Source organism: Motacilla alba, chromosome 1 (assembly GCF_015832195.1).
Source record: "Motacilla alba alba isolate MOTALB_02 chromosome 1, Motacilla_alba_V1.0_pri, whole genome shotgun sequence".
Taxonomy (NCBI): Eukaryota; Metazoa; Chordata; class Aves; order Passeriformes; family Motacillidae; genus Motacilla; species Motacilla alba.
The window spans coordinates 7,822,265-7,835,135 of NC_052016.1; the positions used below are offsets into that span (position 1 = coordinate 7,822,265).

Genomic DNA, 12,871 nt, shown 5'->3' on the forward strand with positions numbered 1-12,871 from the left:
AACAGGGTGCAGAGCTTAAGTACATGATAATAAGATCCTAACAGAACCTTCCCTCTGACCACTACCATCAGTGCATCTTTCAGCAAAGCCAATCTACTGATGACTCATGTTGTCTTGGTGCAAGAACCTGTGCAGGGGGGGGAGTACACAAATCACAAAACACGAATATCTTAATCTAGTTAGAGCCCTCTGCAAGGAAGAGCTTTCAGAGGGAAAGTAGGAAGGTGACAGCCTAGCCTGACTCAGCTTAATCTGCTTCCATCAAGCACTGAGCAGCCCATGATTCTTGTTCTTCCCATGCAACTCACACCCGTCCCTTTATTTTATAGAGAAAGAGAGAGAGAAAAGCATGGCTTTCCCCTCATTTGTCCTTCTTTTGTATACACAAAAACAGGAGTTGACTCACGAGCTGTAAGGACAGATACTGCACTTTTGTATATAAACCGATGCATGCCACGAGCAATGTCCTTGAGCATCCTTGGCAGTAAGATAACTTCTGCTGTAATCAATTTGTTAGTGCAAACAGTTCTGAATCTCATTATTTACTGCTCTTCTAATGTCTGCCTTACTGTATATGGAGTCTATTTCACTTAAGTGAGCTAAAAATGACAACTGCTTCTCACAGTGCGTATCCCCTGTTTTGAGCACTGCTGGGGTAGTTTGGCAAGTTGTCTTTTTGCCTGTGTGTGGCTAAGAAATTAAGTCACTCCCCAAAGTATTTGAGATCATAAAGAGAGTTTTTACATTAGACTGATGTCATTTGTCATTAACACAAGTACCAGAATCACTTTACCAGAGCAGCCTAAAGGTTTGCTGAACTTTGTATACAACTGGGAGACTTAAAGTGATCCAGTCCTTCAAAAGGAAACGTAACTCTTTAATAATAAACCGAATTGTTTTATATAGTGTGCTGCTGATGGAAATTCTTCCCAATTCAGCATCTAACATACAAAATCTGCATTAAGACTCTGCAATATCATCTTTACTTACTGCAATGCCAGGAGTCAGCATTTACATAATTGCCTGACCACCCCACCTTTTAGGCCAAGTTGTTTTACACAACAGCCAGCAGCAAAGTCATCCCTGGTTTTATCTGTAGCTGTCTTCTCCCTGCATTAAGATATCACTTTTTTGATCCCAAGAGCCTCAATCCTCTCCCATGACCTTGAGAAGGGGAAATTCTAAAGCAGCTCCCAGGTGGGAGGTGGCAGGAGTCTCTTCAGCTGGTGTGGCTCTCAGCAGGTTTTGCACGGCTGAGTTGGGATTACCAGGGCTGCTGCCAGCCCAGCGCTGGGCCCCCGCATGGGAGCCACGTGCGGTTCAGCAACTGCAGCTTAGTCACAGAGAGAGGCAAGGCAAACCCTTGAGTCACACAATCCCCCTCCTCCTCCTGTTACCCCAAGTTTTACCTGTAAGGAAATGCCACTTTTGCTGCCCCATAGCACAAGATTTCAGCTGCTCTTCCACCAAACTTTTCTCTTGTGCTTTTTTTTTTTTTTTTTTTAGAATGCAAAGGGAATGGATGCCATAACCACGGCTGTGCTGCGCTAATGTAACACTATTTTTCTGACATTACTCATAGTCTAAATCAGCATCACATTGTCTCTTGTGCAACATTTAAACAGTGTTGTCTAAACCCATACCAGGAGAAGTCACTGGGAGATCAAAAGGCACACGGGTGAAACTGCATGAGCTGCTTTTGTCTGAGGTTTCACCTGTGGTTTCCAGCTGATGGAGTGCAGGGCCAGAAAGGAACCACACAGCAGAACAGGTTCTCCCTCTCACCCTTGTCTTCAGAACAGAACTTCAGCATCCAGCACAGGGCACTGCACCTTTCACATTGCATTACTTCAACTGCAGAAAGACTGGCAAGCTGACATGTTAGGAAACCAGGGTAATCCCTCGCCTTGTTCCTTTTTTCCTGGCATCTTCCCAAGAAGGGAGGGGAAGAGGAGTTAAAAACATTACAAAAAGAACAAGCATCGCCAAACTAAAAATTATCCAGCCTTACAAAGCTGTTCTTTACACCAGAAGGGAAAAAACCTTCCAAAATATATATTCTTAAACATAGATTTAGGCTGAGTGTTTTAACTCACACAAACATCTGCCAACTAGTACCATGTCTGGAGTGCTTATGCTTTACTACAACATCCTAGCAGCTGGGCTGAAAAATAAAGTGCTAAGGAATATCTGAATTTAAACAAAAATATTCTTGAAGTTGAGAGAAAAATTCTTCTATTTTTAGAAGAAAAACCCCAAACCAACACCACCAAACATACCCTAAAATCGATGACAGTAATACAAAGTGAAATCTCAGTATGTCTACAAATTTGGCATTTCAGTGCCTGAGAAGAAAATTTACATGATGTAAGGACTTACATATTTATTAAACATTTCTTCTCTGTTATATTTTTATCACAACCAGCAAGTGCACTTTAATATCAGAACTTAATGTTCTAACACAATACAGACACCCAGTTCTGAGGTACTTTACTTCACAAAATGAAAAAAAAAATTAGAGAGAAAGAAATCAATACAATCTGGCTAACATAAAACCGATTAACTCCTGGTATCGAAGGAGGATTAGAGGAAAGAAATGCAAGAGACTGGGGAGGCAAGTCTGCCAGACCTATTCGGAGGGAGAGAAAAGAGCTCCCCACAGTACATTAAGATACTTCCCGAAAAAAGCAAGAGTCATTCCTAGGCTTTGCTCCAACTTCCATGAATCGCTGCCTGCAGAGTAACCATGACTCGATCTTCTCAGATTTTGTTAAAGAGGCACTGACCTTCAAGCCAACACTCACACAGAGCAACTGCACTGTGCAGCTGGGAACAGCTTACTAAAATTCAGGCCATGTATGGTTAAGTTTAATATGGTGATTCAAACATTTTAGATACGCCAAGTTATCATCACTGCCTAATTGCTTTGATGGAAAAAAACAAAACAAAACCAAAGCCACAAAACCCCCTCTCTTGCACATACAGATTTCTGTATCTATTAAGGCAACTCTGAATGTAACATAGAAGAAAAACAGAAGAATTCCAGATGTTAAAAATATCATTTAATTAAAGAAAGATAAATCATACCAAAAGTTTAGGTCACTCTTAGTTAATACATTTGCATTTATTTTAGAATATACTCTACATCTGAGTAAAAAAGTTTTAAATAAACTCCAGTACATGTACAACCATGGGACCCGCCATCTCTCCCACAACAGAGGGATGTTCCTTAACTCTCTGGGTTCCCTCCGAGGTGACAGAAGCAATTTTGTGCCAGTTTCGTTACGTTCATCGGCTTGAGTGGAGCCTCCTTATGAGCCAGCAATGCCACCACCTCGTACGCACACGGGTTCAGCCTCCCTGCCGGGGCGGCCACAGCGACTGCTCGCCCCGGACCGTATAACGAAAAAAACACGGAGGGGGGGTCAAAATAATTAATAAACTAGTATTGATTAATTTACATTTCTTTCTCTCTCTTGTGCGTTGGTAGAAAACCTGCTGCAGTCTTGGGAGCGCGCAGGGAAGCCCGGGCCCGGGGCGCTGCCCCCGGCCACCGCAGCAGCGGCGGCGCCGGGCGGGGACGCGCCGCTCCCGCCGGCTCGGAGCCCCTTCCCCCGCTCCCCCCGGCGCTCACTGCCCCCAGCTGCTGACGCCGATCTCCTGCTTGTATCTGTTGGTGAGGACGTTGGCCTTGCGGGTGAGCTTGGAGAGGACCGAGTGGAGTCCGCTGAGGTGGTAATGGAACTGCTGCTCCAGGTCCTCCTCCCCCTCGCCCTCCTCGGCGGGCCCGCCGCCCAGCTTGTCCTTCTTGCGGGCGGCCTCCTCGCCCGCCGGCGGCTGCACCACGCCCCACTCGATGTCGTTGCGGATGGACTTGAGCAGCATGTAGTGGCTGTACATGTCCCTGCGGGAGAAGTAGGCGCCGGGGTCGCCGGGCGGCAGGGCAGCATCCCGGGGCGGGCACACGGCGCCCGCCGCGTCCAGCTCCTCCAGCAGCAGCGGCACGTCGCGCAGCAGGCTCGGCACCATCACCGTCTGGTCCATGTTGTTGACGGCGCCGATGAAGCGGTTCATGGCGTTGAAGAGGGAGTACTTCTGGCTGTACGAGTCGCAGATCTGCATCATGCTGGCGGCCGGGCAGGCGTGCTCAGCGACGCGGCTCGGACCGGACCGCGGGGCTCCTCCGGTGGCGACCTCCTCCTCCTCCTCCGCGCTAGCGGCACCGGCCGCCCTCCGTGGCGGGCTGGGCTCGGCGGCTGCTCGCGATCAGAGTCCTGCTGGGAGGCGGTGGCGGAGGCGCCGGGGTTAGAGGCTGCTCTCCCTCTCTCTCCTTCCTCCCTCCCCCAGCCCGCCTTCCCGTCCCCTCCCGCCAGCGCCTTCTCCTCCCCCGCCGCCTTTATCCACAGCCCCGTGTCCTCCCTGCAGCCTTCCCCTCCCCGTCCCTTCTCTCACCCTCCGCTCCTCCGCCTGCCCTGCTGCAGCCGCCGGGGCTCGCTGCCGCCGCTCCCCTCCGTACTAAACCAGCCAAAACGCACAACTCCCCCCGCAACTCCTCCCGGGAACCGGCTGTGAGGGGTGGCCGAGAGGATGATGCGGATAACCCCGCACCGCGTCGGTAATTAAAACTCAAGCGGTCCCCGGCCGTCGCCGTGCCGCGGGGAAGGCACCCACCGTAGTTCCAAGCTGTTCCCCGCCGCCCGTGGCCGCACTCCCATCCCCGGCGCCGTATTTATAGCGCGTATCTTACAACAAGGTGTTCCCCAGTGCCACCCCCCGCGCCGCCACGCCAGATAAAGGCGGCGGGCGGCGGCCACGCCAGCTCCGCCTCTCTCCCCCCACCGGGGGAGGGCGCCGGGAGCAGAGCCCGCACCGCGGGCATCCCGAGGGGGCCGGGCCGCGCGGGCTTGGCGCTGGCGGCAGAAACAGCGCGGCTGAGGCCGCAGGGGAGCCGTTCCTGTGCGGCGGCGACTGCCTCGCACCCCAACCCTGGGACAAGGCAGCGGCGGCCGCAGAAGGCTCGCCAGCGGCGGTGCCGGCCCGGGCGCGGGTCGCAGCGAGGGGCGCCGTGACGGAGCGGCGCGGCGGGGCCGCTGGCCCACCGCCGCGCGGGGCCGCGCCCAGGGGCGGGGCGAGCGCCTGACGGGTGATTGACAGCCCGAGCCGCGGGACACGCGGGCCCCGCGTGCTGCCCGCGTTCTCCCGGCCCGCCCATTGGCTGCCGGGCGCGCGGCGAGCGTGACACCGGCTCCGCCCCTCCGCGCGCCGCGTGCCCCAGCGCCAGTTGGAGCGGGCGGCCGGGCGGGGAGGGTGCGGGGTCTGTGGGCGCCCGGCCAGGCTCGCGTTGCCACCTCCCAGCAGCGCGCCAAGAGCGGCGGCTCCCCCGCGGCCATCCCGCGCCACGCCAGCCCGGGAGCGCGGGGGGAGCCCGGGCAGCCTCCGGGCAGCCTTTGGGCAGCCTTTGTCTGTGTCCCGGCGCGGCGCGGGGCGGCCGGCATCACCCCACAGCCTCACCTCCGGGCCCAGCCAATCGGCGTGCCGCCGTCCTCCTCCCGCCAATCAGCGAGCCCCAACAGCAGCCAATCAGAAACAAGAGCGCCCCCCCCCCGCCAACGCCCCCGCCCTGGTAACAGGCGGGTTGGCCGCGAGCGCGCCGCGGGTCACGTGGGGCGGGGGGCGGTTGCCATGGTAACGGCGGGAGCATCCCGGGCGGGCCCCGCCGCCCCTCCCGTCCTGCCGGGAATGCCGCGGGCGAGCGGCCCGGCCTGAGAGGGGCCCGCAGCCTCCGCCTGCCCGTCCTGCTCCCCGCAGCCTCTGTGGTCCCCGGCTGCCCCGTCCCGAAGGCAGGAGGCCGCTTCCCTGGGTGACAAACCCGGGATTGCTCGTGCGCTGCAGATGCTTGCGGTTAAGCAGTAGCCAGAGATAGGGGCTGGTATAAAATTATGAGTTGTTCGCAGATAATTCACTACGGGCAAAAGAAGAAATTATCTCACCGGGCCAGAAAATTGGCTGCGACTTATATTTGCGTCTTTATATAGATGCAGTGTGTCGTTAATAGACCATTAACAGTTTTGCTGCCTTTAATTGAAATACAGCCTGCACTGAACGTTCAATAAATTGGGAAAAGCAATAAATCTTTGGAAACGAGGGGAATTGGTTTATTGTCCAACTTTCCAAATTAAAACAATTAAACATTTGAACAAATTAAAACTGAAGTCTTTACCTGAGGTTACAACGTACTGGCTGGGGAGGAGGAAGAATTGGCAGAAACAACCCAGCTTGGAGCTGCAAAGGGGGGAAGTACGTGAGTCTTCAGTGTGATGGTATTATACAAATTAGGGCCTGAGCAGGAAATTCGTTTCCCAAGAGGTATAGCCACACATTCTGCTTTCAGCTTTAAACGTTTCCTTATTTTAGTAAGGCATGTGCCTCACCCCTTAGGCTGAGACAGATCATATTCAAACCAAACTTAACAGCATAAGAGAATTGGCTTTTTTTTCTTTTTTTTTTCTTTCCTTATGTTCTGATCGATTTTGGTATGTGACATAAATGTCCCAGGTACATATAATGTGCATCATGAACACAAGCCTGGGTAGGTTTGATTGCCCTTTGGTTCAAACAAAATAAAGGAGTGCATATTCCTTACTCCAGTGGTATGTAATTGACATGGCTGTGCACATGAGAGGAAAAGAAATGGCACTTTTTCCACTCCTCTTGAGGAAAAGATCATCCCATTTAAGGCAAAAACTTTTGTATGCAAGTGGCATTTGTTTGAAATGCGTCCTCTTCAGAATGATCTGGTTATCGTGGCCATGCAGGACTGGAAGAGGAATCAGATGGAAAGCCCTTATCATGCCCTGAGCAATGAGGAAGTTTGCATGTTTGCTATCTGGCAGTTCAAGAAAGTGTAAATGTGTACCTTTGCCCAGCACAGTCCTGGATAAGGCAACATGCAACTGTAGTCTTTATCCAGCACCTCAGCTGGGTGGAGCACTCCTGATGTACGAGCCCAGTGTGAGGTGAAAACACCTTTCTGCTCAAATAAACTTGATTGTGCTATTCAGGGAAGCAGGAGTCACATAAAAGTTCCTATATTAGCTAAAAACCTTTGATTTCCCCTGAAATTAATGAGGGCTAGTGGTGTTCAGCCCTTTCTGGACCAGAGCCTTCTTTCTTTCTTCTTCCTGAAGAAGACCAGGCATGAGCTATAGCTGTTACTATTTAGCTGTTCCTGTCACTGAGCTATTAATGGCATTAACAGTTTGACTTAGCTGCAAACCAGTCTTCAGCCCCAGGAATGCTGAGGTTAGTGCTACAAAGGTTGGCTATAGGAACAGAACTGCTACTGGCCTGTCTCCTCCGGCAGCATTAGCAGCTGTGCAGTGTTTTTCAAGTAAAGACAGATGATTCTGTCAGCTTGAGTGGGTTTTCATACCATTTGCGAGGCCTATCTAATTTCTCTGTTCAGTGGCAACAGGATAACAAACCGTCTTTGTTCGCAGTTTCCCAAGACACGTGCTGGCACAGAAGAGGTGACACTGGCACGCTGCAGACCAGAAATGGCCACACTTTGGTGGCTATGAAGTTGTTCTGCTGCACAGTGTTTGCAAAATAAGATGAGATCTTGTGCGGGCAAGAAGTGATAAATATGTGCAAATATTTAGTGTTGCATTCTTCAGGCTGGGAGCGCCATTTGGGCCAGCCTTTTAAGGGCAACATCTCTTGGGAATTTCACTTCCTCTCATAATCTGTTGTCAATGTGACATGGCAGATTAGAGTTCAGCCTCAGAAACTGCGAGGTTTTTCCTTCCATTCCTATTTGACATACATTTTTGTTCAAACTTGTGAACTGCTCCCATCATTTCGGGGAGCAGTACAGATGCACGCATTTAACACTTCTTCCTCTTTCTGGAAGTGAGTCCAGTTGTACCAAGCACTGAACCAGGGAAACCCGTCATTTCTCATCCAGAAGGAATGTATGTAAATTTATCATCTTAATTGATGCCTCTCCATGAGGTTCATATAATCAGCCCTTGTAGCTTAACATGCTAATGAACAGGGTAAGTAGAAATCTAATATATTAGAGGAATGCAGACCAATTTGTCTGAGCCCTGCTGAGACCTGCAGTGTAAGTTTTGCAAAGATTTACTCATCTCTCCTATCTTTCACTCAGCTGCCTTTTACTCCTCTCTCTGCTGATCCTCTGCAAGTGGAGTGATTCTCCAAAGTGCACAGAAACCTCTGTGAGGATGTGCAGAGGGGTCAGGAGGATGCTTGGAGGAGGCAGCGGTGATGGTAAATCCCCTTTACCCTCTGGCACACACAGAGATCTGCACGAGACCACACACTGCCGGGAGCAGCACCAGAGTTCTGTGTCCTCACATCCTGGCACAGAGCAGCAGTGCCTGGTGGAAAGTGTGGGATCCAGCAGGAGATCTGCTGGCAGCAGCTGCCTCAGGCGGCTGAGCTCCTGTGAAGCCCCTCTGAGTTGCCTGGCTGCAGTTTGCACCCAGGTCTCTCCAGGTCTGTCAAATCCTTACTTCCTCAGCTTTCCTGGAAATCATTACATGCACAGCTTCAATCTGTTTGCCAGTTACTCTGTATTTTCAGAGCCTGGGATCATCTAGCTAGCACTGTGAGGTTAAAACAGGCTGAATCCTCTTCCTCCTTAAAGGTGGGATAAATGCTGCCCCAGACTGTTTGCTTGATGTGTGCATAGCATCCCTCTCCCCTATCTCTTGCCAGCCCCATCCATCTTCCCTGGAAGCTGGTCTGAGCAAGCACTGCAGTGTGCAGTGCCCAGGACAGCAGCGGCCCTTTTCAAATGGCTCCTTAGTGCTGCCATAATAAGCCTGATAAATAAAACATGGCTTGCAGACACGGATTTACTGGAGAGGGCTAAGGGGGCTGTAGCTCCCTCATTAGTATCTCCCGGTGCAGCATGTGTGCTCCTCATTATGTGGCACAGTGGCGGTTGTCTAGTCATCCATGATGAGGCTGCAGCCACTCCAAGGATGCACCAGGGATCCCAGGGATTCTTTTTTTTTTTTTTTTCCTTCTGTGTTAATAATAGGAATTTAGAAGGGAAAAAAAAAGAGTTTGAATATGAAGAGGATGAAGGGGAGAAGATTGCAACTAGATCTGATTTTTTCTCCCTTGCGTCTCTGAAAGTCAGCAGCAAACACAGAGAAATCCATAAAGCTGTGCTAATATGGAATTGTCATGAGCAGGATTGAGACCTCTGCACTGCACAAACTCCTATTTTGGGAAGCTTTGTTTCTGTTCGTTCTAAAATGCTGCTCATAAACTTGTGGCCCAAGTATAAACTTTATCATCTCCCTCGCAGTTTTTGTCTTCTGTTCAAGGGAAAGGATCCAATTTGGCTGATTTCAAGTCCCTCAAAGCTGGGGACTCAGGAATCTGGGTTAATCTGAGCACGGTTTGTGGAGGTTTGATCCAGCTTTTCTTTCTGGCCGTCGCTTAAATCCCTCCTACCTCCCGCATACAAGTTGCAACTGCATCATCTTAGTAACCCTGTGACCAAGAGGCATGAGAGTCTCCTCTGAGACTGTAATCTCACTCTAAACAGCTCTCTGGCGGGTGCTGGTGAGTGGTGATACATCATGCAATTTTCTCCTTTAGAGGTTTGCGGTGTCGTCCCCACCGTGATCCCTGCCCTGCCTGGCCAGTGCCGGCGAGCCAGAGTCCAGGGACTGCCTGGGAGAGTGTTTCTGGCACAGCTCTGCGCGGCTGGGACATATCTGGGCTCATGAACAGTGATAGCAACATCTGCCCCTTCCTCTTTGCCTCTCGGCCACGCTCTGGCAGGAAAGAAACCTGTTTAGAATGGCAGGAGACTTTACTGGTGTAGCAAAGTAATCCTCAATAAGCTCAGGACTTTTCTGTAATGGTGTTTAATATGCAGATAGTCAAACGAATGCCACTGTGATATATTTTTATGGACAAATATTATATATTAAGCCCTGATTTATACGTTTGAGCGTAATACCTGGGGCTCTGAGGAGAGCCTTTAATCTCTGTCAGCGAGGCAGCACGCATGCTAAAGCGCCGAGTAAATCTGCACGGGAGTGCTGAACTGAGCGCAGCATATATCAGAGTTCTTCCGCCTGATAAAATTAAATACACGAGACCACCTTTCTGTGACAGGGGCTGACAGCAGGAGTGCTTCCCACTCTGACCCAAACCCGCACCATTCCTGCTGCATCCCAAGGGTGCCATCTCAAGGTCCCAGAAGATATTCCTGGGTGGAGGAAGGTCTCTGTCCGCCAAGTTCCCCCTCCTTCCGTCGCCTCGCTCCCGTGTGACCGCCTGGGTGCAGCTGGGGAGGTGCCGGTGCCCTGTTTCCCTTTCATCAGCGCGCGTAGTAAGGTGAGCATCGTCTCAGCACGGGGCTCTGCATTTAATAATCTCACCAGCTCAACTGTTTTTATCTGAATCTCCCTCCTGAACTGATAAATCTAAATTGCACATTTTCTAACCCGCTTTAGCTGAGGGGGAAATCTCGCAGGTATCCTCAGGTGACGCGCGGGCTCTGCCGCGCCTCTCCGGCTCCATCTACTGCACTTCGCGGGGACTGCCGCCCCTTCCCGTCCGCTCCCGCAGGAGCTGCCCCTCCATCCCGCCGGGCTGGAGGAAAAACGGCAGCTCTGGTTTTGTTTGAAAGGCCCAGAGCTGCCCAGGTGGTGAAACAAATACAATACGCGTTCGTGCAGTCCTATAAATGGGAATTCCTCGTTGTAAAGCAGCCACTGATTTTCAGCGCCTGGCTTGCTGCATGAATTCTTCACGAGAAGGAGCAGAACAAAGGTGGCCACTGTCACAGAAGCTTTCTGGTGGAGCCAGAACTGGGGACATGGCAGGACGAGGGGCTGGAGGAGAGATCTGTGTGGAGAGGAGGGGCCCTGCCTAGGAACAAATCTGCTTGCTGCCCGAAAATGCCAAGGGGAAGATACCAGATTGGATTTCTGCTGTCTGATGGGGACTTAGAGGGTGGGACTAGAAGCAGCAGAATTTTCCTGTGAAAGTCCTATCCCTTCATCTTACATTCAGTATTGAGAGAAGCTGCTCTGAAAGAATATCCTACTTTTCCTGGCTCTGTAGTTCAGAGCTGACATGGAGGCGTTGTGTCCTTATTATAAGCGCTCCTATTATAGTGTGGTTTTGGCTGGAGGATGCTGTGTGGTTAAAGAGGACTATTACAACCAAAAATAGTACCAGAGCTTCCCGAATGCTATGACTATTATGAATTTGTAGGATTAATATTTAGTTGCTCTACAAAAAGCACCAAAAGCTGGAAGTCAAAATCAGAACAAAGTTGTGCTAAGGACTGCATATAACTTTTTTTTTTTTTTAATATATCTATTCATAGTGCATGTTTCTGTAGGTGATAGATTAACATAAAAATGCTGCCAGTTTTTCAGGGTTGTAAAACACAAGGTACATCATATATTATTTTTTAATTGAAACTCAGATTATCTGTTTGAAATGAATTTGTTTCAATGACAAGTAACATGTTTTTCCACAGTTCTTGTGAAAACTGGAAATAAGGTAGATTTGGCAGCTTAGCCTATGAAGTTCTGGGGCAAATCTCTAAACCAAAAGACCACAGGGTTTTGTCCTGGCTTTGATGAAGCTCTGAAAAGAGCTAAATTAAATCCATGCTGTAGCCATATATGTTATTTTGTTCTTATAGCTGTCAGTGAATTTCTCCATACTCCCAGCATTGTGTAAGGGATGACACAAGAGACTGAAGGTTACTCTCTCCAGTAGTAACATGCATTTGCAGCCTTAAAATTATTACAACAGCGTTTTTTTCATTTACATGGCTGGAGAGAGTCTGTTTTTGCAGTAAATTTGTATTTCAAAGCAGATTTTTTGTGTCCATCATTATTGGTGGTTTACAAGATTTCTCTTCCTTCCCTCCCCCTCCCCCCCTATTTGGGGATGTGGGAACAAATGAAATAAACCCTTCATAAAAAATAATTTTGTCCAGGTGGAACATAAATCAGCCAAAAAAATATTATTCTACATGGCAAATAAAAAGCATATGCTGTATTATTTAAAGCACAGCCTCCATATTCACATACAAAATTAATGCTACAGTGGGAGGTAAAACTGATGGAGGCAGACAATGAAAATATTAGGAGTAAAACATCATGCCAGGAACAATTCAAGCAGAGCCACTTGCAGGGTCATGGTCGTATTCCATTTCAAATGGGCATGGAAATACACTGTGGGTTATTCTTCTCCAGAGATGCACACATAATAAGCACCTGCTCCCCATGTCTACTCTTCCCTTTTAACTGTTGATTTATTGGATGTTTCTGAAAGCTGTGGTCAGGCTTGTGAGGGATATATAACGTGGTGCCTGCAAGGAGGAATGGCAGTGGGCAGACGAGCTGCCACGCTTCCCGTCCCTGCTGTGGGGTGAAGGGCTGAGCAGGACTCCCAACAAAAGCTGGCTGCTCCTCAGCTTCCAGGGGAAAGGGCACCTCTGGAAAGTAAATCATAGCCCTTGTGCCTGGCTCGCACCTAGGAAAGTAAAAAAAAATTATAAACTGTGTTCCTTGCCTCAAACTGGAGGAAATGGTGGGTTGAGAGGGGAAACATGCAGCGTTCAGCAGCCTAAGGCACGAAGAGGGATCTTTGCCATCACTGGGTGTTTGTCTTCCACAGCATCAAGGAAACGATATATGGGTATAAAACATCATATTGCATGTGTTTTAAATAATTTTTAGAAGGTTGTGAATCCACCCTTGTTACACGTGTGGGAAGGTGCATACCACATACTGCTGCTCCTTGCTACACTGGAGATAGTATCACCAGCAAATATTTTATTCTCATCCTGGTTCTC

General features: G+C 49.8%; 1 protein-coding gene across 3 annotated transcripts; it reads right to left on the reverse strand.

The window, feature by feature from the left end:
- Positions 1-3,044: 3,044 nt before the first annotated feature.
- Positions 3,045-5,085, reverse strand: MID1IP1 (MID1 interacting protein 1). 3 transcript variants are annotated; one of them, XM_038154130.1, is made up of 2 exons: positions 4,453-5,085; positions 3,045-4,274 (listed from the first exon to the last, which is right to left on the reverse strand). In XM_038154130.1, the coding sequence occupies exon 2, from the start codon at positions 4,123-4,125 to the stop codon at positions 3,631-3,633; it is 495 nt and encodes a 164-aa protein (XP_038010058.1). In that variant the 5' UTR covers positions 4,126-4,274; positions 4,453-5,085; the 3' UTR covers positions 3,045-3,630. The 3 variants fall into 3 exon arrangements, with proteins under 3 accessions (XP_038010058.1, XP_038010048.1, XP_038010069.1); XM_038154120.1 differs by having other exon boundaries at positions 4,672-5,084; XM_038154141.1 differs by having other exon boundaries at positions 3,045-4,277; positions 4,453-4,665.
- Positions 5,086-12,871: the final 7,786 nt, after the last annotated feature.

What these genes read in the sequence shown, in the direction of transcription:
- MID1IP1 (XM_038154130.1), bottom strand. Translation starts at nt 4,125, where the DNA reads ATGATGCAGATCTGCGACTCGTACAGCCAGAAGTACTCCCTCTTCAAC.